This window comes from Vulpes vulpes, chromosome 6 (genome assembly GCF_048418805.1).
Source record: "Vulpes vulpes isolate BD-2025 chromosome 6, VulVul3, whole genome shotgun sequence".
NCBI lineage: Eukaryota > Metazoa > Chordata > Mammalia > Carnivora > Canidae > Vulpes > Vulpes vulpes.
The window spans coordinates 61031977-61058574 of NC_132785.1; the positions used below are offsets into that span (position 1 = coordinate 61031977).

Genomic DNA, 26598 nt, shown 5'->3' on the forward strand with positions numbered 1-26598 from the left:
CATTCGAAATAACTTCGATTGTCACCATGGTATCTACAGGACTGTGACCACAGTGCCTACAGCTTCTCCCGAAGCTCCCGCAGCCGTGCGTGAAGGTTTTTGCTGCACTCGAGGTTTAAAGTAGCAGAGAACATGCTTCCCACTTCCTACTTCTACTGCACCCCAAGGGAAAGCACAGCCTCCTAACTACGGGCACCAACATCCCTGCAAACCTGCATTTAATTGTGAAATCATGCTTCCTAGTTAATGTTCTACTTGCAAGTCCCAGGCAGCACGTTTAAGGAATAACCAGGGCCAGGCTCTGTGAAGAGAAGGAGAGCCTCGGAACCAGCCTGCAGTGGCACTGGAGACATCCCCGGGTCCCCGGGTCCCCGGGAGAGCAGCCTGATGGGACAAGAGGCCCCAAGGTCCAGGGGTCAGTTATGAGGTGAGACCACAGCCAGGAGCACGGGGGCCAGACCCCAAACGCCCGCCACCAACTCATGCCCCCCCAGCCCAGCCCTTCCCCTCAGCCACGTCCTTTTGAGGAATCTGGCCAGCAGTCCTGCTTTCCATAGACCCTGAAAATACCATCAGTTGTCCCTTCCGGCTCTGTGAGGCCTCAGGCTCCTCCTAAGAGTGAGGAAGAGCTGGAGAGAGAGGGACGGGGCCACTTAGGTAAGGCACACGTAGGCCCAGCACGTCGCCACCACACCACTGAAGAATCCTATAAAGCCTATTGTTATCCTCCCTCATCTTACAGACACAGAGAGGTTAAGTGACTTGCCAAAGTTCACACAGCAAGTAAGGTGCAGAGCCAGGTTACCAGCTATGGCCACACTCCCTTTCAGAGGCACTGCCTCCTTGTCCACACCCTAGACCCTTGTCCACACCCTAGACCCTCAGGCCATATCCGTGTGGTCCACACTGCTAGGTCTTTCCATCAGGCAAGCATGAGATCCATCTACTCCCCTCCCGGCCACTTCCTAGGGAGAAGCCGAGAACACTAGTCGGACACACCCTTGGTTTTCACAGGCACCAGCACGACGCCCCAGGCCTCTCTTCTGCCCACCCAGTGTTGACATTCTCCAGGTGGGTGCCTGTGCGCTGTCATGTGCTGGGCTCTGGGTGCCACCCTCCCCCTCCCAGCGGTGACAAACAAAAACAACCCCACACATGGCCAGACATCCCCCAGGGTGAAAACTGCCCTGGCATTAGGGGAAAGGTGTGTGTCTGGACACACTCACTCCCAGGCGATCAGCACTGCCTGGACCAGATATGCTGGGGCAGGACCTACGATGGGTCTCATGGTGCTGGGTGTGAAGATGGTGGTGCACCCATCCCGAAGACCCCTGTCTCCTCTGGTTTTCCACCCTGCTTTCACAAGATCAATGACTCTCAAGTGCTGAGCAAAAGCCCAGGAAGCTAGGAGCTGGGGTCCCAGAGAGACGGTGCTGGGGCCTTCCCACTGTACTCACTCAGGAAACCCCAGAATCAGGAAGGCCTCCCAGAAAGGGGCGAGCCTTGCTGTCCACACACATCCCAGTTGGGAGCCTCATTTCTGAAGCATTTTCAATGACTGCTTTCTTACTCTCACCCCCTCACCCTCCCGCCAAGGCCTCTGCAAACTACAGAGGAGTTTGGAAAGGAAGGAGGCACATGGGACCAACCCCGTGGCACCGTCACCTGTGCCATGCCACCCTCTCCCGCCCTGCATGCTCTATTTTAGCTGAAGGCGGTTTGCTACTCTGAAATGCACACCTGCAAACATAAATGTACAAGACAGCGTCCTGTCCAGTCACCCAGTCTCTAGACCTGGTCCTTAGCCTTCCCTGCTTCCGTTTTCCCCAGAATACCCCCCATTTCAAGGAGCCTGAGAAGCCTCTGTTGTAAAACAGACCACTGTCACCTGCTGCCAAGGAGGGGGAAGCAAATCTTCAGAGCTGTTGAATGTGGGGGAAATTGCACTTTAGAACAGATAAAATCTTCAAATACATAGAACACGGAGTTGATTTTTAATTTATTTTTAAAGATAAAAGTGTTCTTCTTGTTCGATGGGGACCACTCTGAATAATGAAAAATGAATCTGCAGGTTAGGGAAGTACCCTGTGTGCAAGGTGCACATGGACACATCTGCTCCCCAGAGGCCAGGAGCAGGCCAGACCGCCCCAGGCTTCTTAGCACAGAGAAAGGCTCGCCTCCCCAAGAACTGAAAATTCCTGCTACTATTAGTCCCATAAATACAAGACTTTGTTTTATTTATCCTTCAGTCTGTAAAAACCTGGAAAGAAAGTCCTCTACTTCTTTTCTTGTGTGTGCTGTGAAATACCCAGTTTGTGCAGCATTTGATGATAGCATCCAACCACCATGAAACAGAAACATCGGGCCCCCCTTGGGTTGACTTCGGTCAATGGTCGATCTGCGTGACTCAGACTCGCCACCTAAGCAACCTGCAAGCACTTTACAGCAGGAGAAAACCTTCTAAAAACTAACTTTTCCCCCAAACAAGCATTTGTGATTAACACATCAAGTTCTTGCCATTGCCTTGTGGTGACCCCAGAAGTCACCTGTCTCACCCCTACTTGTGGATGCCGCCCCTCCTACCTCCCCATCCCAACCCGGAGACTCAACACCAACTTACAGGACCCACAGCACCTCCCAGCTTCGGTGCACAGGAGACTTCCCACACAGGTCTGATGAACGGCATCAGCACTTTAGGCCATGGCAACAGGGAACTCGGAACTAGTTTCCGGAGTGTGAGGCAGCTCGCTCATCGGCTCACCCTCTCCGCTGAAAACCAACACACACATCCTACTTTTGAAAGCCAACATTCCTATGTTCACAAAACTAGCGATTCTGTACAGTTGCCACAGGAAAGCCAATGCGGGCTGGGTAGACAGCAGTGCACGACGGTAGTGGGGCGGGGAGGGGTGCGGGCTGGGGTGCATTCCAGAGGGAGAGACACTGGACTACACTGTTATCGATCACAGTGGTACAGGAGAAGTAAGAGTCTGGTTCTGTGCCGGCCTCTCCTCACCACCCCGTCCACTCCCTTGACCAAAGGCTCTGCTGGTCCAGGAAGCCAGGAAAGGGGTTCCCCAAACGGATCACTGGGAAACACTTTAGGAAACAATCACAAATAGAAAATCAAGATACTGAGCAAAAACATAATGACAAGTGTTTTTTTCTTTCCATGTGACCCTTTCTTTCCAGTCAGGACACGCATAAACACATTCTTGGGTCCAAATGCTGAGAAACTCTTTCTCAAACTCTTGTCGCAAACTTCGCAGCAGGAAATGATGAACAGAGAAAGGAATGCCGGGGATTCCAGATGGATGGAGCCATCTGGGGGCTCAGGAAGCCAAGGAAGGTCTTCTGACCATCACCTCCCATGATTTCCCAAGGAGTCACCATCTGCAGCCAACCGGCTCAGAGGGAAATGGGAAATCGTGACCCCAAGTGCGGCCTCCCCCTTCCAGGAAGGTGTGTGTACTGATGCCACTCAGGGGGGCTCTCACAAGCAAGCTCGTTAGTTCCAGGGTTTGGACCCCTGAGCCCAGAAGGCCTGCCCCAAGTCAGCACGCCAGCAGCAGACCCGCAAGGACGCAGCTCAAGTACCAGTGCTGGCGGCGGTGCCTTCTCCTTTCTCCCAGAGTTCCACTGTGTCCTCCTGAGCTGCAAGGCCCAGCCCAGAGTCCCTGGAGCTGGCCAAAGACGGGGAACTCCCACCCGAGGGCAGCCAGCTGACAAGCAGGCTAGAAACAACTAGGAAAAAAAAGCTACAAGGCCCAGGATGTGGGCCTGAAAAGTAAAAGGCTTCTGATTCAAATACGAAAAATTAGAAACTCAAAAACAACTCCAGAGAAAGCTCTCAAATCATAGAAAGTGGAAACCTAGGTATCCACATATGCAGACTCCAGGGCAGGCTCTCTGACTACAGGTGCCCCCAAACCACACCCCAGGCCCCCTGGGGATCAGCTCACAGGGGCCACATGACTCTGCAATGTATGGGGCAGAAGAAGATTGATTTGTTTGAGAAACAGGAACTCTTTTTAAATGCCACACACTCTCCTGTGTCATGCATGACCAGTTCCCTGGTGCCATAGATCTCAGCTAGTGGGAAACAGTTGTCACAAAGGGGTGTGAGCCTCCCTTCAGTCTCCATGCTATGCCCACACTGGGCACCCAGCATCCTGCATCTCTACCCCCCAAGACAGGCCTAGGGCTCATGTGTGTACCTGTGTGAGCAGTGTGTCCCCGTGTGTCTGCCTGCATGGTGTGTGCTCTGTGTACGTGTGTCCATGTGTGCAGCATGTGTGTGCATGTGTGTGCCCATGTGTGTGTACATGCCCATGTGTGCATATATGCACCTGTGTGCATTGTGTGTGCCCATGTGTGCATGTGTACATGCCCATGTGTGCATGCATGCACCTGCTTATATCTGTGCGTATGGTGTGTGCCCGTGTGTGCATATGTGCATGTGTGTCCCTGCATGTGCATGTGTACATCCGTACGTGTCTGGGTGTATCGTGTGTGCCCATGCGTGTGCATGTGTGCACCCATGTGTGTACATGTATGCATCTGTGTGCCTGTGTGTATTTTGTACACGTATGCAGGGCCGTGTGGTGTGCTCACATGTATGCGTGTGTATCCTTGTATGTGTGTATGGTGTGTGCCCATGTGTGCATCTGTGTATTCTGTGCATGTGTATATGTGCACACATGAAACCATGTTCCAACAAGGGGAGACCTCATAAGAAAGACCAGATGGACAACTGCCTCCCTAACTAAACCCTCTGCTTCCCAGGGTACAGCTGTGAGGAAAGTCCAAGTATACTTGGCTCCTCCATACGCCTGACCAACTCCTAGACATACTATATGTTGGTGTAAGTATTCTCTGTGTATACATCATGTAGGCAGTTTACTACCCTTGAAACTCATCCCTATAAGGTAATAAAATACCCAATTGTTTGGTCCTAAATTAACAACTGTTAGGGCAATGAGCCTCAGGACAGGCTAGCAGGGCCTCCTGAACAGGCAGCGCTTGCCAGCCTCAACCCTGAGTGGTCTGGAATTCCCCTGCCAGGCCCACATCCCACAGCCCGTGGGAAAACCGGCTGGGTCACAGCACCCACCCCAGACCTCACAACAAGCAGCAGGCCCGGCCAGGTTCCCCTAGGCTCTGCACACTGATGGGTTTTCCGGAACCAACTCCTATTCCTGGATCTCTGCTCATAGCTCCGGACCACACTCTGACCCCAGCCTTGGAAAGTCCCAGTGTAGCTGGGCCAAAACAAGCAGGTGCCCAGAGGCTTAGGGGCCTGGGGCTGACCCACACCCTGAAATATCCAAGAGTAACTGCCCCAACTTGACCCATCTTCCACCTGCCACAAGGCCATGTCTTCACTACCTGCCTTGGCTGGAGAGGTTTCCCTGCACAAGGTTAAGTTTGGCATGGGGGAGAAGATTGGGGAACCTGGTGGGGAACAGGGGCACTTGAGAGGGAGTGGGGCACTGGGGGAAGTGGAGAGGAGTGGGGGTGGGGGAGGGGGAGAGGAGTAGGGACACCTGGGGGGAAGGGGGGGGAAGTGGGGACACCCAAGGGGGTATGGGGACACCCAGGGGGGAGTGAAGACACTGGGGGGAGCAGTGGGGAGGAGTGGAGGCACCAAGGGAGAGTGGGGGTACCCAGGGGGGAGTAGGGACACTTGGGGGGAGGGAGGCACCAAAGGGGGGATGTGGGGGCACTTGGGGGGAAGTGGGGGCAGCCAGGGGGGAGTGGGGGCACCGAGGGGGCAGTGGGGAAGAGTGGGGGCACGGGGGGGGGGCAGTGGAGAGGAGTGGAGTCCGTGGGGGGAGTGGGCGGGATGTGGGGGCACCCAGGGGGGAGTGAGGGCACCGAGGGGATTGGGGGCACTGCGGGGAGTGAGGGTACTGGGGGAGAGGGGGGAGTGGGGACACCTGAGGGGCAGGAGACACCTGGGGGGCAGAGGGTCACCTGGGGGGCAGGGGGCACCCCCCCAGGAGGAGGGATAATCAGAAAGAAGCCTGCGGGCTGTGGGCCGTAGGCAGCTGAGAAGTGGTCGGGGGCTCTGAGCCCCCAGGGGTCACTCTGCTGAGTAAGTGTCCAAGTGCTACAGACGTGCTCCTGACCTAAAGATTCACTGAGGAGGAGACAGGCTGGGGGTGGGCAGCTATCTCCTGCGGAGGAAGTAGTTCCATAACACACCCAAGAAGGCAGCTCCCCCCTGACCACAAACGCACGAGGGCCTTGAGCACTGTGGGTCCCTCACAAGCTCTCTGGCTGGTGTCATTTTAGAAACGTCAGCAGCTTCTCTGAGCCTCAGAGTTGGGGGCCAGCTGCAGTACCCACCCTCACCCTCCACAGAATCACTGGGTGGGGCAGGACGTGCTGCCTTCCTCAGCGTGTCCATGGCTCCCTAAGCGATGACTGAGCCGGTGCGATGAACTGGACGAAATCGAGCAAACCTTCTGTTCTCGTACCTCCCAGAACTGGATTCAGGACCAAAAAAAGAAACCACAAGAGCTAAAAAAAGGAAAACGAATCCTTTTCCTCAGAAGAAGGGAAACACCCAACAAAGCCACAGAGATCTAGAGGCCCCATAACAGGCCTCACCCACCCATGGGCTCTTAAAACCAACACGACGAAAAGGGAGGAGCCGCCCTGACTGGGTGACAGGACGACCGGCCCACACCAAGATCATGCCTCAGTGGACCCATGTTGCCACAAAGAGGACTGTACAGTCTACACATGAGGCTCCAGAAAGAAATACACAAATAATTAGCGCTCTCAACTCTATTAAATGTCCTGAAGAATCTGGAAGCCTGAGCTCGGTCCCAGGAGTCTCCACACACAGAGGGGGAAGATGGCTCTCAGGAAAAGCCTGGGGACTGGGTCCTGCTCCTAGTGCTGGAGGAGCCGCTGAAGGCACCTGCAGCTGCCAAGCAGATCTTACTGCGAAGGATGCTTGGGGGGGGGGGGGGTGGCGGAGGGAGGCACAGCCTGAAGGACAGGAAAACACCGCCAGCCACAGGTCTCCAGCCTGAGTCTGAGAAAGACTTTACCTTTGGGTTTTATCCTACTGGCAACTGGGGTCAAGACAGAATAATGCTTCACATTTTGGAAAGTATTCAGATAATAGGAACAGAAACAACATGGAGGAAAAAGCAGGCACAAGAGTCATTCCTCCACAGACTTAGGAATGAAGGGTGCTCTGCTCTGTTCTGTTTCTAGAAAAAGTTTTGATTTACTGTGTAACCCTGAGCATGGCCTCCAGCCCCCTTCCAGCTCTCAGAGGAGTGTGCTACACCTCACAGCATGTTTCAGAATATAGATGCAGCCTGTGTGGTTCAGATGAGGGGTGCCCCACACGGGCTCCGGTGTATGAGGTGCCCCAGGCGGGCCAAGGTGTGAGATGCAGCATTTATCAGCTGTATCTAGGACAAATGCAGCTGTCCCTGGAGAGGGATTCAAGCTTACTGGAAAACTGAAACCAGGGGCACCTCAGTGTCTCAGTCAGAAAGTGTCTGACTCTTGATTTTGGCTCAGGTCATGATCTCAGGGTCATGAGATCAAGTCACGGATGGGCCTCCTCACTGGGTGTGGAGCCTGCTGGAGAAGTCCCTCCCTGCCCATAAGCGCTGGTGAGTCCATTCATGCACACGTGCACTCTCTCGCGCGCGCTCTCTATTTCGCTAAAAAAAAAAAAAGAAAACTGAAACCAGCAATGCTAAATTTCAGAACAGACAGAGCTACAGCCCAGGGAGTCCAGCCTCGTGAGCAGAAACATGCCTGGCTCTTCGACACACATCAAACAAGCAATCACTACCTTTGATCCCATAGTCGGCCTGACCATCCACCCCCTCCAGCAAAGACAGAAGAGACACTCAAAGCCAAAGCTTCCCTGATGCTGAGGCCCAAGTGACTCTGAGTTTGACCCAACGACCCTCGTGTGAGAACCACCTCGGGAGGTCCAGCCTGCAGAACAGGGGGAAGCCAGGAATCAGGGACACACATCTCCATACTTCTAAGGGTGATCCTGAGACCTGTGTTTACACTGAAGTGTGAATGTGTTGAACACTGCCTCACACTTAAAGAAAAGCACTGGGTCACCTGCTGTGGATGACACGACATTAAGTTCCCTGTGGTCTGCTCAGTGTCTCTGCATGTCAGAGCAGACTCAAGGATGACTCAGAGCCAGCCCCTGCCCTGTGCGCCCACCACTTTGCCTCTGTCCCCGCATCTGGTTTGCTGTTTCTAGATTCCAATGGCAGCCCCACTCCCAACTCTCCACACCTGTCAGCAGTCTAGGTAAATTATTTCACCTTTCTGGGCACTTCCTCTCCAAAAAGTTGTTCTTTCCATTTTTAAGGTTGTGATTTTTAAACTCTTCATATGCCTACCTATATACCTAGTTCGTGTGCGCGCCTGACAGTAACATCCTTGATTTTCTGAAACAGATCTTTCTTGCTGTCTTTCCTAGTCCACAGTCCCCAGCATAGGGAGTCTAGCTGATAGGCTCGTGTGCGCCCTGACATCCACATCGCCATTCTTGTGTACGCTTTACTCTTCTATAAGGGGTGATCTTCGGTAGATAGTTCTGCATTTTGTTTCTCTTTCTAGTCACACCCCTGGGAACTCCTGCATGTCACTCAGCCTGGCCTGGCTCTAACTCCTTGCTCTGGAAGCTGCGCAATATTCCACACTGTGGAAGCCCCATAGCATAATCACCCTTCCCATTGGTATTTCCTTTGTGTCCACTCTCTGCTAGGCTTCACTTCACAGCAGACTATGGTAGTATGGTATGATCATACCTGTACATCAATACCTGCTGGTCAAAGCACTTCTCCCCATCATGATAGAAGCCCCTCCCTCACTGTGCCAACACAAGCCCCCCACCCCAACATCAGGAACAGGAGACCAGACAGTGAGGACTCCCTGCTCAAGCACCCTGATTTCTCCTCTGCTCTCCAGCCTCAGACCTTCCAGGGACAACCATCACCACCACACAGGACGTCAAGTCCCCACAAGGTTCACCCAAGGGCCAGAGGGCCATTCATCCATACACAGCGCTGGCCACGTGGGCCATGCCAGCCACCCATGTGTCCATGAGGATCTACATCACACACTGGCTCCCTATGTCTCGAAACCTCATGGCAGGTTCAGGGCCACTTTCTCCCAACATCTTTCCAGAACTCACCCATGAGCAAACACGCATATGGAAGTACAGCTTTCTCTGAACTAATGCATCTTGCTTTGGCTGGAACCCCACTTTGTCACACAATTAACAGAACACCTCCTGCCTGGAAAGTCACACAGAGGATGTGCCTTTGTTCACACAGTCTCATTAAACTTCACGAAAAACGTCTTATTCTCTACTTCGACAAACAAAGAAACTGAGGCAGAGAGGGTTTCAAAGATTTGTCTGGAGTCACAGAATTAGTGAGAAACAAAGACTTGGGTCTGGGATCTCGGTGTCATTAGGCATACCCTCCTCACCTCACTGGCTCCTGGGGGCTGTGGTCCCTACAGCAGCCAAGGACACTCTGCCTGTGCCCACCAAGGCCTGAAACTACCTCCAAGGTCACTAGGAAAGTAGGAGGTACACCCACAGCCACACATTCAAGGGCAACTTGCACATCTCAATTCTCAGGCATGAGCGGCTACTACTTCTGCTTGCTTCAAGCAAATATATCCATCTCCTCTCTAAACATGTGCACATCTATGACTACAACATGATATGCCGATGCTCCGAATCCCCAATGCCTTCAGGAATGTGTGAGTGTTACATACTCAGATGCTTCATTGGTTTCAGAGAAGCAAACCGAACGTTCCCACCAAATGCTATATTCCAGCCAAATGATTCCACCGATAGGAACCCATGCTCTGCTCACCTGCCCCATGCCTCTTCCCAAAACATATGTTTGGCTGGTGACCCTGCTTAACAATTCATCTCTGGATTTCTGTATTCTGTTGAAGACCCCATCTCCACAATTCTCTCCTCTCGACCTTCTACCCCAGCAGCCCTAGTCAATGACTCCAAGTCTGCAGACAATCAGGCCAGTGCCCCTCGTGGTCCACCCACAGGAGACAGTGGCCCTGTTCCCTCCTGGGCCTAGAACCGGTCTTTCCCAGCTCTTCATTGCACCTCAACATGCCCAGTGGATGCAAACTGGGCTCTTAACCATTCAAACCCAAGATCACACAGAAAGACAGGCTGTAGTAAAGTAGCAAGAATAACACTGGCATAGGTGTAAGGCCCCCAGCTCTGCTTTCATGGGCTGGGTGACTTTGGCAGGTTATTTAAGTTATATGGCTCTCCTTTTCTCAACTTCAATGTCATGGAGTTGTGGAAACTTAAATTAAAATGAGATAATACGCATAAACTAGATCCTGAAGTCTGCAACCCTCTGCAAGCCACACGTGTGCACAGCAAACCCAGCCCTCCCCAGCGAGGGAGCCACAAACTGAAATCGCCCATGGCCTCTGAGCCTGGCTGCTCCCCAGGCAGAGCCCAGGTCTGCACACTAGTCCTTAAGGGTTAAAAATAGCAGCAGCAGCAGCTAGCTCAGCTCGGTTAATAGAATATCCAGGTTAATTTTAGCATGAGACAGCTCAAGAGAATACAAAATCCCTGATGCCAAGAACCATGCGTTGCCTGCATGGCCCCTTCTCCCACTGTCTCACACACACACACACACACACACACACACACAATGAAAAAGCTAACATCACTAATATCACTTCCTCATATTCACAAAATGTTTTCTCTGGTCAGGAAAACCATGTCTCCTTAGCCCTGGGAAGTACTAATGATAACTACTTTACCTTATCAAGCAGGAGCAGCACCTCATCTGACCCTCACAGGACCCTGGGATGAGCGCACTACTCCTTCCCATGCCAGAAATTTGGTTAAATATCCCACTTTCAACAAAGCAGATGCAGAACCCTAAGTGTCCAGGCCCTGTGGTCTGGGCCATCTTCACCACGCCCCACCTGAGCAGCCACCTGGCCCAGGGAGGTACAGGCCAGAGACCCTCAGCCACCATGTCCTGTTCTCACCTCCCTTTGGTTCCTGCCTGAGAGGCCTCCTGCTTCTGGAGGGATTGTGTCTGTAACTAGCTGGAGGGAGGGCATGAGGCTGGGGCAGGCCCGCCAGGGCCCATGGCCGGGCCATGCTGTGCTGAATGATGGGCACTGTCAGTTCCACTGTGCTTGCACTGGACTCCACCTGCCATCGACCCTGATGGTGGACAAGTGGTAACTTTACAGAGAAAAAACACGAGAGTGTGTTCTGAGCCCAAGGAGAAGGGAGGGAGAGACAGGCAAGAGAGGAAAGCCTGGAACCAGGCAGAGCGTGGCCTCGCTGGGGACACAGAGGCCAACATGCCCAGTGGATGCAAACTGGGCCCTCAAACCTGATGATGAAAACCATTAACAGAGCAAGAGGGAGGGCCGCCCCAGTGGCGCAGCGGTTTGGCACCGCCTGCAGCCTGGGGTATGATCTTGGAGACCTGGGATCGAGTCCCACGTCGGGCTCCCTGCATGGAGCCTGCTTCTCCCTCTGCCTGTGTCTCTGCCTCTCTCTCTCTCTCTCTCTCTGCCTCTCTCTCTCTCTCTCTTTCTGTCTCTCTGAATAAATAAATAAATCTTTAAAAAAAAAGACAGAGCAAGAGGGCTTTTCTCATTCAAGTGCAAGGCTAGATTTTGATTTTTGTTGTTTGTTTTTTAGCTCTAGAGAAAAACCTTTGTATGTTGCTTTTAACTGAACACATTTATCAAGATAAGATGACACTTTTAAAAACCAGAAGTAACTATAATGGAAAATGGAAAGTACCACTGAGAGGTAGAGCTATACCACAAAGCCAAGAGGAGCACTGAGTCCAAAATAATGCTTCCCAGAAGGGCTTTCTCTGTGGGTCCTCCACACACGCCTCACTCACAGTCTTCAAGCTGCTTCCCTCCCAGCACAAAGGCCCTGACTCATGGAAAGTCAGAAAGGCACACTTCCTCAAAACTACAATCTCATAGGAAGTGCACTTGGCCTTACACAAGAGACACTAGTATAAAAACAGCAACAACTACTACCAAAGGTAGACGATGTTTAGGATTTTTAAGTATACAGAAGAACCACCCAAAATAACTGCAAGATCTCCATGGGGAAGGCAATAGGTTCTTCACCACAAGGCCCAAAACAGATCTAATAAGAATGCCTCGCTCTGATTTGGCTTTTGCAGAAGGTAGAAGGGCCAGAGAAAGGGGAAGAGGAAGACAAGGAAAAGATTCTTCCCATTGTCCCCAGCCTCAGCCTGGGGACCACAACCACCAGACAACCCAAGGCCCTGACACCTAAAAAACTCATCCCCCAAAAACGTACTGCCTTTCTTTTTTAGCTAGCAACAAGATTAGTGATATTGCTTACCAGTGTAACTTCAGGGAGACTCTTTTCTTTCTCTGCTTTTCCGGGAGTGAGGGGGTGGGCATGAATGTGAGCCGGAACAATATCGTCTTGTAAGCCCCCACCGGATGCAGTAGACAATTACTGCCTGCATTTTGTACATGGAAACATGAGGCTATGGAAGGGGAAGACATTTGCACTGGGTCAGCCAGCCAAGAGCACACAGGCATGCAGCCAGCTAGCCTGGAGACAAGGTTCAAAGATGAATGGATGGCCTGGCCAGTGTGTCCCCGAACAAGAAGAGGCAAGTGTGCATGTGACTGTGTGTATGATTCATGCATGTGTGCCCCTCTTCCAGATCAACTGTGGTGTTCCTCATCATCTTGTACCTTAAAGACCAGGGCATTCAGGCAAGCCAGAGCCAAGACTGACCACGAGAGACAACTAGGGAAAGAAATCAAAAGCTCAGCACACCACCTTCCATGCTCAGGACCATCCTCATCCCATTCTATTAACAGACCACCCCTCGAGTTAAATGAGACTAAGCCCCAAACCAGCCCCTCCACTTAACCTTCAGGGCATCCAGCCCAGGCTCTAACTCAGGGGCACAGCCTAGAACCATGTCTGTGCTCAAACACAGGAGGATGCCCTGTCTGTGCTGGGTGTAGGCCCTTGCTCCCTGAATGCCTCCAGCTACAAAGGTGACACACAGATATCTCCCTCTTGCAGCCCAGCATTGTTGTGGACAAAGACCCCCAGAGATGAGAGAGAGATAAGAGTTTCTTGAAGCTGGACCAACATCTGGGGAGTTGGAAGGTGGTGCTGTGTTCACTGCTAAGCCCCCAAACATGAGAAAGGTGTTTCAAAACTTCCAATGTACTGTTAGAGACAGCAGATGTTTAGGATTTTTAAGTATACAGGCACTGCACCATTCCTCAGCTGAGCCGGGTGTTTCTCTTGTGTGTTCAAAGTAGAACATGAAAGACAGGAAGCCTAACCAAGCAGGGTCTTCAAATCCCCTTCCTTCCACACCAGGCCCATCCTTGTCAAGATCCAGAACCCACCCATGGACATGGACTGGTAGTCCTACATCTCCACAGTCTCCTCACTACCCTGCTTCATGTACTGTGCCATTCTCTGCTCAGTCTACCACTGTTCCAGAACACTCCTGGAACCGAGCAGGAGACTGGAGGTGCCTGGCCTGAACCATGAAGACCTCAGACCCGTTGCTGCCAGCTGTACCTGCAAAGCCTGGCACCTCGTCCACCCCAGGTTCCCCTCCTGCTCCCTTGACTAAGGCTCAGCGGGCCCAGGGCTGAGTGAGGGCTCTTGGCTGAAAGACCCTAGTACTGGCAAGTTCCCTGACCCCACTACAGCAGCAGCGCAACCTTGAATCTCTCAGTACAAAAGTGACAGCAGATTTCAACCAAGTAAACAAGAGAAACCCTCCGCAGGCCGACTCCTCGTGCCTGAAGAACTGCTACATTCAACCCACAGTGCTTCTCGGCCAAATATCAACAGCGTCTCAGCAATGATCCGTAAACCAGAATAAAGCCGACAGGAAACAGCACGCTGACTCGGGGAGCTGGAATTCCTCAGGCAGCATCGGGTGTCATCGACGACTGAGTCCCTGGGTGCCTGCTGCCTTCCCGGCCGCCCCTTCACACGGGCAGAGGAGGCGATGCGGCGGGGCGGACCCCGGCACGGGCGCGCTCTGGCCCCGAGAAGAGAAGCGAGAAGCCGCCCGCTCCCCCCGCACTGGCGGCATCAGGTGCAACATCACTGCAGGCAAAGGTCCTGTTCTCGGGAGGGAGAGACCTTGCCCGTCACCCCCGAGACAGCACAGCGCCGGGAAGCACCGTCTCCGGATGACGCCAGCTGGTCCAGAATCTGGACCTCATCTCCGTCCCCCGGCTCGGGCCAGTGGGAAGGGCAGAAGCCCGCGGACTCGGCCTCAAAGGCAGGCGCCGGGCCGGGCTCCTCCAGCCAGTTCTCCGTGGGGGGGGGGGGCCGGGCCGGGCTCCTCCAGCCAGTTCTCCGTGGGGGGGGGGGGCCGGGCCGGGCTCCTCCAGCCAGTTCTCCGTGGGGGGGGGGCGGGGGCGGAGGGGGGGGCGGGGGCGGGGGGGGCGCGGGGGCCGGACTCCTCCAGCCAGTTCTCCGTGGGGGGGGGGGGGCCGGGCCGGGCTCCTCCAGCCAGTTCTCCGTGGGGGGGGGCGGGGGCGGAGGGGGGGGCGGGGGCGGGGGCCGGGCCGGGCTCCTCCAGCCAGTTCTCCGTGGGGGGGGGGCGGGGGCGGAGGGGGGGGGCGGGGGCGGGGGGGGCGCGGGGGCCGGACTCCTCCAGCCAGTTCTCCGTGGGGGGGGGGGGGCCGGGCCGGGCTCCTCCAGCCAGTTCTCCGTGGGGGGGGGCGGGGGCGGAGGGGGGGGGCGGGGGCGGGGGGGGGCGCGGGGGCCGGACTCCTCCAGCCAGTTCTCCGTGGGGGGGCGGGGGCCGGGCCGGGCCGGGCCGGGCGCACCCCCACGACCCCGCGCGCACGCCCGCCCGCAGCGGACCCCCCCCCCGCCCCTGGGGAACGCGTGGAAGGAAGTTTCCGGGGCAGCAGCCGGGGGGGCGCCCGCACTCACCGATCTTGATCCTCACGCTCTGGAACACCCGGAGCCCCTCGTCCTCCACCGCCATGGCCTGCCCGAGTTCGCGCGCCCGGCCCCGCGGAGCAGCCGACCCGAGCCGCAGCGGCCCCGCGCCCTGCGCCAGCCCCGCGCCAGCCCCGCGCGCCCCGGGTCCGCCGCCCCCGCCCGCCCCGCCCGCCCCGCCCGCCCCGCCCGCCCCGCTCTGCCCGTTGGTCGCGCCCGCAGGAGGCGGGGCAGGACGGCTCCGCCCACAGGGCGACCCCGACGGCCCCCGGCGGAGCTCGGGGAGGCGGGAGCGAGACGGCCCCGCCCTCAGGACAGCCCCGGCCCCGCGTTAGCCGAGGCTCGAAGGGGGGCGGAGTCGTCCTCCGGGAGGGCGCCCAAGGGACCCTACGGTGGGAGGGGAGCGGACGGGGTGCGCGGGGAGGCGGGGCAGGGGATGGAGGGGACGGGGGGGGGACAGGGCGCCGACTTGGGGCCTGGGGGAACGCGGGGGAGGAACTGGGCAGGGGGACGGGGGACACTGGCAGAGAGGATGGGGAGGGAATGGGGCGCTGAAGCAGGGGGAGGAGGCGAGGAGGTGGAACCAGAAGTGGGAATGGGGGACACAGGGGAGAGCAGCTTGCCAGGTTAGGAGGACCCGGTGGGGCGAGGGGCCCAGGCTAGAAGGGAGCCAGGCAGGGGAATGGAGTGAGACCGGGCAGGGGAACCGGGGAGAAGGGAGACCCTGAGGCAGATTAACCCGCTCAAAATCTTCTGGACCTGAAGAGATACCCCACTTCTCCCTGTTACAGACAAACGCTCTCTCTGTGTCTGATGAGGATTGCAGAGACCTCTGCAAGACACTATTACACCCGTGGTCAGCCCCCAGCCCCATTCCTCCACCATGTCACCATCACCCAGCTGGAGAAGTGCCAGATCTGACAAAGGAAGAAGGTCCTATCTGCAGAAGAGCCTCACAGCCACGGAAACATGTGCCCAAAGGGCTGGGAGAATAAACACAACCGGATCCAGAGAACCGTGGATTTGGGCGGGCAGAACAAAAAGGGAGATGAGGTTAGAGTTTACTGATAAGGAATTATTCCATCATGATACAGGATTTGGCACGTTGGCAAGTACCCACCCCATGCTACTAGCATGGTCTTGGGAAGCTCATAAAAAGTGATATCCCACACTAAGTGGAAATGCCAAGTAGTTGTGGCAGATAGCAGAGAAAAACCCCAGAATGCTCAGAGAAGTGGCACAAGCGAGTAAATATACTCCCATGACCAGGAAACCTAGTTGCAGACAAGGTTTCCTGGAAAACCCAGAGGACATTTCAGTTACAAAAGTGATGAGGAATGTACAGATGAGGGTCTCAGTGGTAGCTGGCCATTCTATGACTGGGCCATTACAGAGAGAACACCGAGCTCCCTCGTAGCAGTGACGATGACCAGATAGTGACATATAGAAGCCTAGTGGTGACGTTTAACCATCGGAAGCAAGCCAGGTGCTATTATTACATTGAGCAACGAGGCTGGAGTGGCAGCCCGGGTACTCTGAACTGCAAGGAGTAACACAGATGGTCAGTCAAACATGGTATCAGGAGCAGGGCAGTCAGCCTGCTAGCAAGAGTATTGCTCCATTCATACAACCAGAGGAAAAGATGGGTATCAGAAAGGCTGAAGAGTTCAACTGTTTAGGCCCCACATTGGGCATGGAGCCTACTTAAAAAGAAACAGGAAAATATTGGGGTTTAAGGGAAACATGAGGGCTTTGTTGAAAGTATAGTCCTTTTTTTTTTTATAACAGTTGCATTTCTCTCCCTTTGATAGAATAATCTTCTGTACTCCCCCAAAAAATATTTCCTGAAAAGTATCAATCTATAAACAAGTTGGTATTTATGAATTGCTCAGACAGCATGATTAGATCATTTATTATTCCTATTTGATCAATATACTTTCAAAGGATTTGAAATGGCATAAAATAAATGACCAGTATATAACTGAATGATTTTTAAAGGGTACCAAAAAAGTGTTGAAGGAAGAAGCTATTGTGTCAAATATCTACAGTAGATACAGCTACAGCAATGTTTGTAAAGCCCAGCTCTGAGTTCCCTGGTCATCAAGGTGAAAAGGAAATATAGAAATATAGTATTTTAGACAAATTATTTAATAAACAGAAGTATGTTAGTTTTTCAGAAAATACTCTTTTGGCCAACTAAGCAATATGGAATTTTTTTTTGTAGGGATTTCAGCACATTCAGGAAGGATGTTTTTAATCTCAAATGACTAACCTTCAAGGATATGCTTGTTCCAGCACCTGGCACAGAGTGAAAGCTCCATTAAAATTTGTTGAATGAATATACTGGTTTCTCCCATTTTCTCATGGCTAACTTAGGGACATAATGTTAGTTCATAATTCTCTGATAAGACTTACTCAGGCTCTCAGGAGTCAAGGAGGGTAGCTCTCCAAAGGCCTGAGTGTCTGTGAGAGAAAGCATTTAGAGAATCTAGAGAAATGAGTCATAGCACACCTTTGGGTAATATTTCTCAAATATTAGTTGTTTGGAGACAGAAGCCGAACAGTGAACACATCTACGCTAAGGTTCCTTCTGGATGCTTAAAGCCCAGACGTCATGCAGCTGGTAGAAAGTAGGTCCAGAGCCTCCGAGGGCCTACGAGGATGCATCCGTGAGCCTCACAGGTGTGTACCAATAGCTCTTCTGCGGGGCATGGAGGCCACACCACCTGCCCTCATCACAGCTCAGTGAGGAACCATGTGCCCGGAAATGGGAAGGAAGGGACATCACATCTGGCTGGAAGCTGAGAAAAGCCACTGGGATATTTTCCAGTCTCTCCTGCAGTGGCAATTGAAGAGGATCCACTTTGAAACTCGGAGATGAGATAGAAGCAGCCCAGATCCCTGAGTAACTCCTGGAGGGCTGCTGGGATCTGCAGCCACAAAAATGAGAAATGAGCTTCTCACTTCTTCCTGGGTAAAGCCAATAGCATTGAGGAATCAGCATAACCCAAGCCTCTCCTAACCTTACTAATAAAGTCTTTGATAAAGTGTATATGGTAAATTCAACAACACAAGAAACAACAGGTGTAGCAGGGACGCAGAGAAAGGGGAGCCCTCGAACATGGCTCCTGGGAATGCATGCTGGTGCAGCCACTCTGGAAAACAGGACAGAGCATCCTCAAGAAGTTAAAACAAGAACTACCCTAGGATCCAGGCAATCACACTACTGGATATTTACCCAAAGTGTACAAAATTATCAAAGGGATATATGCACCCCGATTTTTTTATAATAAATTTATTTTTTATTGGTGTTCAATTTACCAACATACAGAATAACACCCAGTGCTCATCCTGTCAAGTGCCCCCCTCAGTGCCCGTCACCCATTCACCCCCACCCCCGCCCTCCCCTTCCCCTAGTTCGTTTCCCAGAGTTAGGAGTCTTTATGTTCTGTCTCCCTTTCTGATATTTCCCATACATTTCTTCTCCCTTCCCTTATATTCCCTTTCACTATTATTTATATTCCCCAAATGAATGAGAACATACAATGTTTGTCTTTCTCCGATTGACTTATTTCACTCAGCATAATACCCTCCAGTTCCATCCACGTTGAAGCAAATGGTGGGTATTCGTCATTTCTAATGGCTGAGGAATATTCCATTGTATGCATAAACCACATCTTCTTTATCCATTCATCTTTCGATGGACACCGAGGCTCCTTCCACAGTTTGGCTTGCACCCCGATGTTTAAGGCAACATTATTTACCATAGGCAAGACATGGAAACAGCCTAAGTGTCCGTTGATAGATGCATAGGTAAAGAAGATGTGGTGTACATATGTAATGGAATATTACTCATCCATAAAAATAAGGAAATCTTGCCGTTTGCAATATGGATGGAACTAGAGTGTATTGTGCTTAGCAAAATAAGTCAAAGAAACATAAATATGATTTCACTCATATGTAGAATATAAGACAACACCAATAAGAAAAGGGGAAAAAAGGGATCCCTGGGTGGTGCAGCGGTTTGGCGCCTGCCTTTGGCCCAGGGCGCGATCCTGGAGACCCGGGATGGAATCCCACGTCGGGCTCCCGGTGCATGGAGCCTGCTTCTCCCTCTGCCTGTGTCTCTGCCTCTCTCTCTCTCTCTGTGACTATCATAAATTTAAAAAAAAAAAAAGAAAGAAAGAAAAAGAAAAGGGGAAAAAAGAGAGAAACCAAGAAACAGACTCTTAACTACAGAGAACACACTGGTGGGAACCTGAGGGGAGGTGGATGGGGGTGGGAGAAACAGGTGACAGGGATGAAGGGTTGCACCTGGCCTGATCAGCACCCTGTGTCGTATGGAAACTAATATTAAACTGTATATTAACGAAATGGAATTAAAATATAACCTTAAAAAAATAAAGTTTCGATGGAATGCTATTTGATTAATATTGGTGCAATACTAATCATTATTAATATCAATCATCTGTCAATTTGAGTAATCATAAAATATCACCCTAAATGTCTAAAAGATTTACCCATTGAATAGATTTGTGTAATATCTTGATTGCTTACTATGAAGAATATTTGCTCAAAATTACTGTTTTTTAACATAGCATCTAACTTGTGACTTTTGACCGTGTATTAGCTAAATATCAATGTACTCTTTGAAGACAGCCCTGAAATCCAATTAATTACACTCCAAATTTTGTCTTCTTACCTATAGCAGGAATATATGTTGTCCTTTTAAAATCTCTGTCAAGAGGCACCAGAGTGGCACAGTTGGTGAAATGTCCAACTCTTGATTCCAGTTCAGGTCAGGATCTCGGGGTCATGGGATCGAGCCCCATGTCGGGTTTCGGGCTGGGTGTGGAGCCTGCTTGGGGTTCTCTCTCTCCCTCTCCTTCTGCCTCTCTCTCTCCCCCCTCTATCAATCTGAAACCCTAACCCTAACCTGGCCCATTGCCAGAAAAAGTTATAAGGAGGGGGGTACCTGATTCACACAATTTGGAATGGGGATTTGTTGTCAAGACTATTCTGACTTCCGATACTCAGCAGAGTCACAGCACAAGCTCCAAAGAAGAAGAGGCCCAGGGCTTTAGAAAACCCTTTGTCTGACCCACAGATGCTCCCTGCAGGGAACCAGACTGCTGAGATAGCACAGGAGCAGCAGCGAGCCTTGGTGTGCTCCTCAGCACCATGACCAGGCAAATGCCCAGTAGGAGCTGGCCCTTTGGTAATAATAAAGACTTCAGAAGGGCAAGAATGGGGGCCCTAGTGGGCTCAGTCGGTTGGGCATCTGACTCTTGGTTTCAGCTTGGGTTGTGATCTTGCACTCTTGAGCTGGTCCTGAGCTGGAGCCACTGTTGGGCTTGGTGCTCAGCAAGGAGACTGCTTCAGATTCTAAAATAAGTAAATGAAATTTAAAAAAAATAAATAAAAGGGTAAAATGTATTTGCATGCCTATCATAAATAATTTTATTTCTTTGTTTCCTTCAAGGTTTTATTAACATTTATAGACAGTTTTACACAGTGGCCATATAATTTGTCTGAATGCATACTTACTCTGTTTAGCAATTCATTTATTTAACAAATGTTTAATGGGCACCTAGCATGTGTCTGGAACCAGCTAGATCCTGTGGGAATACCAGAAAAACACCACACATACCCCTGACCTAAGGGCCCTTGAACTACTTAAGTAGCTACCCCGAAGTTTTCCTTCTGCCTGCTTTAGTGTGGTGTGCATCGGCACGGTAAGAAGATAAAGGGGAGAGCGTCCTAGAGGCAGGTGCAATCTGTCAGTATGGACACCCCAGCAGCGCTGCAGGGTGAACGCGGGGTCTGGGAAGCCCAGGAGCCAGGCCATAGCCCCAACCCCAGGCGTGGCGCTCGCTTCTCCCAGCCCCCCGGGGTGTGAGTGGCACCAGAGGGAGTGGATGGTGGCAGCTGCTGACAAGGAAACCTGCCAGAGGGCGCGTCATGGGGCCCAGTGATGACAGAGTGGAAGAAAGACAGGCTGGGGGCCAGGAACCAGCACAGCATCCGTGCGCGTCGGGACGTTTCATTTACCTTCAAGTATGAAGAGTGAGCGACTGCACTGCTCGACCTTATTTTCTATTCCTTCCCAATAATTTGATGTGAACATAACTATTTCCCCAAGACTAGATCTAAGTGTCTGTAAAGTGGGGAGAGGCGGCGCCTGCCCGCAGGGCTCTGGGACCAGCGGTGCGTGGGGCGGGGACCGCCACAGATCAGCCTCCGCCTGCCCCCACCCGGGGCCGCTGGGGTTTTCATCGCCCCCTCCCCCACCAGGGTAAGGGTGGGCTCTTTCCTCTCCTGCCAGCGGCTGCGACAAACCACCTGAGCACCTGGTGGGTGCCAGCTGCCCCTCGCCCACCGCAGGGAGGTGTCCAGAAGCACCCACCCGGCTCCTGCTCTGGGATCTCAGGATTTCCTCACCAGGAGGTCAGCTGCCCCTGCAGGCCTGCACCTCTTCCCAAACAGGGGACCAAGGTCTTCTGTTTGGGGGTGTGCTTGGAGCAGCACTAGGCATGGCCACCCAAGGTGACAGTGGCCCACATCCCAAAGGCATCCTGCACACAAAGCATCTTTGCAGTAAGGTACAACCAGGAGGGCAGCCCCAGTGGCGCAGCGGCTTAGTGCCGCCTGCAGCCCGGGGTGTGATCCTGGAGTCATGGGATCAAGTCCCACATCAGGCTCCCTGCATGGGGCCTGCTTCTCCCTCTGCCTGTGTCTCTGCCTCTCTCTCTCGCTCTGTGTCTCTCATGAATAAATAAAAAATAAAATCTTTAAAAGTAAAAAAAAAAAAGGTACAACCAGGAAACAGTGTCCCACAGGCCTTCACTGGCAGGGGGTAGGAGAGAGACAAACAGGAATAAAGTGCTGACACGGATCCCCAGGCTGCCAGAGGACAGCCTATCACAGGGGCCCTACTCACAGGGGCCCTGCAAGTCCTTTTCCACAGCGTTGTTAAATGACAAACTGTGGAGCAGGGAGCAGGTGGGGCCATGGTGGGGGGGCAGGGGAACAGGAGGAGGGACCCCGTGGAGGGAAATGGTCTGTGTCCTGGCCACATTGGTGGCCACAGGAACCCACACGTGACAGACTCACACACACGTGTGCATGAGGAGCGAGCCCTCCAGGTGGGTGCATGGATGGGACCCTGGCCGTCTTCTGGTTGGGATCCTTTTGCAGTCACCGCAGTTCTGCAAGATGTCAGCAGTGGAGACAATGGTGAAGAGTGCCCGGGGCCTATGTGTCGTGCCTTATAAGGGTTGTGAATCTACAGTTTTCTTGAAATAAAACAAAACAACTGAAGGAAGGACGATATGGCAGTAGATACCGACTCATCGCCAGTCCCCTCCCACGCTTGCTACAGCCCCACGTGGGCAGACATCCTCTCCTATGGGGAGCTGATCTCTGCTACCCACAGGAAGGGCGTGACATCGTGTTTATCTGCCACACCTGAGAAAACCATGCCCTTGGTGTCCTTGCTCGCAAACAAGGGGTTTGACCTCAGGAGTCACAGTGCACACCTGAGGGCTCATATGGCTCACAGGCATCCCTCAGAGCCTCGTTTGCTCCCTCCTCCCCTAGAAGGCAGGAGGTATTCAGAACAGCGGCTCTCTTTAGTCAGATTTTAGCTCTCCTGGTGGGTGGGGTGGCCGTCCTGACAGTCACTCTCAAACCAACATTGTACAGAAATGTTGCTGGAGGTGTCGATTGCAGAATTTCTCAAACTTCTTATTAAAAGACCCACATAAGTAAATACATTTTAGGTGATGACATGATATACTCACAAATTTTATGAGATGAAAACCTATCCTGACCAGCTATAATGTGTTCTAAAATTTTATATTCTATTCTAGCTTCACTTAAACTAATCTTGTTTATTTAATTTTTAATTGATTTCAGGATCCTCCATTCACTAGTGAGCAACTAGAGTGCTGGAGGTACCAGCTCACAAGATCCAACCAATAAATATTCAGAAGTTTTGCCAGCTGATTATTAAACAGAACCATTTTTTAAAATGAAATGATATAGGCTTACAAAGCTTACAAAGCTACTTAAACTCATGCTCTTGAGGCTGCCAATGCCTATTAGATGGTGGAAATACTACATAATGACGTGTTGCTTGCATTTCTTCCCACCTTGCAGAATTCACACCGTGGAAATTGGCAAGCACTACACACTACCCCCTTTTTATTTCTAGTCAGATGTCAGCGCTTACCAGCACATGGCTGGCTGCAAGGCTCGGTTTGAGATGTGCTGCACTAGACAGTTCCCTTCCCTATCCCCTCCCACCTTTATGCTTGACTGTGAAGACAGTAAAGGGAGGTCACTGGAGAGTCCGGGGTCCGGGACCAGCTAGTGTCTGAGTGGGAGGGGTGCCCTCTCTTCCCATTCTAGGTCCAATGCTGTTAGCCCGAAGTCCTGCTTCTTGCCCTACACCACAGACCAGGACTGTCTGCATGCAGCTGGGCTACGAGGCTCTGGGGCTGGAAGCAGAATCCTCTCCCATTCAGGACTAATCACCCCTTTCTGAGATGTGGACATGGTGGGTGAGGAGCAGGTCTCAGGACCTGCGGCCAGCCAGACACCGGTGTTCTTGCTGGACCAGGGGACAGTTAGCCGACGCAGCACCCAGCTCTGGGAGGTGTGGGGGTCTGTGCTTTCAGCCTGGCCTCCTGGCGTGCACCTCTGCATGGTGTGTTTCTTTATTTGCACTTCCAAACTTATCCGAGATATGTTATTTAGACATGGTGAGACATCAGCCCTTATAGCATTCCTCCAAGGCTGCTCCTAAAGAAAGAGAAAATCCAATGGGAAATACATGCATATGATGCTAGACACAGTGGGTCCTTACCCTATAAAATATGTCTAGTTATAATATTCCAAAGTGTTTTTCTCCCATCATCAATTTTCATTGCTAAAAATGCAACATTAAGGGAAATATAAAAGCATATAGTCACAATCCCACCCCTCTTGCATGAAAGTCATCTTTATGTTCCTACACTAATTCGCCGAGTAAGCATTTCCACCCAGTCAGAGTTGAAGTCCTGAGCAGCAAGAGCCCTGCACCATCCACGTGCAAGCTATGGAATAGCCCATGCATTTCCTAGCTGGGTGGGCGTTGAAGCTCAGCCCCTCTCCCATGAGCATGTGAAGGGGTGAGGCCGGTGAAGACAACTTTGGTCCCCTGGCACCGTCTTCTCCCTGTGTGTCTCATGTTTAAATATGAGCAGATACAATTATCAGGGCCTCTAGGCTTTGGAGGAAGCATGCTGCAAAGTGCTATGTGCTCCAGGGAGACCACAGCCTGAAGCCCCTTCGTTGCCTCCACTGCTTCTCCCACCCTTATCAATTGCTAGAGCCAGCAGCCTCTGGAAGCCTGGGCAGCAGGGCTACAGGGAGCTGGCGTGCCCTGCGGGATAGACCAGCCTCCAGGGCTGAAATGCCACATTTGGTGGGTGGCTGGAGGCCTAGGGCTCCCAGCTGGACTATGTCCTGTAGGCCAGTTAAATCCTGGTTCCCCCAGTTGAAGGGACGCAGACCGTACACTTATGACGATGAGTTAACTAACTCCTGGGGTCCTACTCAACCCTGTTGCCACCTAAAGTTACCTTTTAAAAATATATATATGTATTTATTTATTCATGAGAGACACAGAGAGAGGGGCAGAGACACAGGCAGAGGGAGAAGCAGGCTTCCTGCGGGGAGCCCGATGTGGGACTCGATCCCTGGACCCTGGGGTCACAACCTGAGGCAAAGGCATATGCTCAACCACTGAGCCACCAAGTGTCCCCTCAAGTTACCTTTTAAGGTGAAGATGTAGAATTGTAGGAGGGGTCTCAGTCTCATTGAGGTAGATTTCTTTAAAACTACATTTTTGTTCACCAGGCTAGAAATTTGAGATGAATTACAGCATGGTCACCATGCTCTACCAGAGAACAGGACAAACATCTATTTTTTACTTCACAGTGAGAGTAGTCCTCTGTAAATTCAATTCAGGCTGTGTCACTCCTCTGCTCAAACCCTGGACTGGCCTCCTCCCCAAAATCTCAAACCCTATATACAAACAAAGCCCATGTGCCTCTACTCGGCTTATCCTCTGACCTCACCTCCTGACATGCCATTTGCCACTTCTCAGGGCTCCATACCCATGGCCTCCATGCTGTCCCCCAAGCACTTGCCTGCCTCAGGACCTTTGCACTTGCTACTCTCTGCTGGAGGGAGTGTTGCTCCATAGCTACATGTTGCTCTCTTCTCCCTCTGAAATTTTGCTAAAATGATCCCTGAGATATTTCCCTACTTTACATCAAATAACTGCCTCCCTGCCCCCATTCATTCTCACCTCTTCACCTTGCTTTATTTTTTTAATTAACATTGTTACTACTTGATGTACCATTTATTAAATTGATTGCTTATTGTCTGTCTCTCCCAGACCTGGTGTGTGAAAATAACCTAAATTCAGTTTACAATAACAAAGAGAATATTAATCTACATTGAGGCTGATGATACTCTGAAATTTTTTTTTAAGATTTTATTTATTTTTTCATGAGACACAGAGAGAGAGGCACAGACATAGGCAGAGGGAGAAGCAGGCGCCATGCAGGGAGCCCGATGTGGGACTCGAGCCTGGGGTCTCCAGGATAACACCCTGGGCTGCAGGCAGCACTAAACCTAAACCGCTGAGCCACCCAGGCTGCACTGAAGTTTTTTCATTAAAAAATCCTTGATTCTCTCTCTCTACCTCAGTCCCTCCCCCATTAGTGCACACGCGTGCACTCTCCCTCTCTCTCTCAAAAAAAAGAAAACCCTTGAGAATCTACTCCATGAATAAATTGGTGTATTCAAGCAGTAATAAGAATGACGATGCTGATGGTGGTGAAGCTGTGCCATGTTGGGTGTCACACCGTCTGCCTCAAGGTGGTGACTCTCTGTGGTCTCCACTCCATGGAAGGACAGAAACAGTTCTAGGGACTTTCCTGAAGCCAAGCAGAATTGTAATTTTATAAATTGTACATAGCCTTCCTTCGTAAGAAGAAAAAAAGTCCAGCGTCCACTGGGAACACTTTCCACTTGCTTTGAGAACTGAAAGTTGGGCTTTCTAAACTTCATACACTATAGTTCTTCAGACACAAATCTGAAGAACTTGGGGTCTGGTCCACATCCCTTCAGAGCTCAGCACCATGGGAGCACTTCACACGCCATCCCTGGAGGGGTCCCAGCCCCATCTGGATGACTCACCCACTGGAAGCCAGCAGCTTCCTTCTTTCCTTCTCTTTAGAGCAAGGCTCTCCACAAGGGAGGCAAGAACTGCCTCCCTCCACAGAGCAGCTCCGGCAGTCCCCAAACAAGTGTTCTGTGCCTATGCATGTGAATTTGTACACGTGGACACATGTACGTGTATGTCTTGTACATGTATGTGTGTGCACATGTATACACATGTGTGCTCATGTGCCTGTGCATGTGGACACATCTGTGGTCCTGACCATGTGCGTGCATATGATCATGTGTGCATGTGATCATGTGTGTGTGCGTGTGCGTGTGTGCACATGTATATA

General features: G+C 52.0%; 1 protein-coding gene and 1 long non-coding RNA gene across 4 annotated transcripts in view; one reads left to right on the forward strand and one right to left on the reverse strand.

The window, feature by feature from the left end:
* Positions 1-15174, reverse strand: part of RASA3 (RAS p21 protein activator 3) — a 108572-nt gene extending 93398 nt beyond the window's left edge. The window contains exon 1 of one of the 3 annotated variants that reach the window (XM_072761129.1): positions 15020-15174. In XM_072761129.1, coding sequence (XP_072617230.1) covers positions 15020-15074 — 55 coding nt within the window. In that variant the 5' untranslated portion in view covers positions 15075-15174. Of the gene's footprint in view, positions 1-12421; positions 14396-15019 lie in introns of those variants that run through there. The other 2 variants (XM_072761130.1, XM_072761131.1) reach the window with 2 other exon arrangements.
* Positions 15175-15819: 645 nt separating this feature from the next.
* On the forward strand, positions 15820-19450 carry LOC140599326 (uncharacterized). Its single transcript, XR_012002070.1, has 2 exons — positions 15820-16081; positions 17253-19450. It is a non-coding gene; the product is annotated as an uncharacterized lncRNA (long non-coding RNA).
* The last annotated feature ends 7148 nt before the right edge of the window (positions 19451-26598 follow it).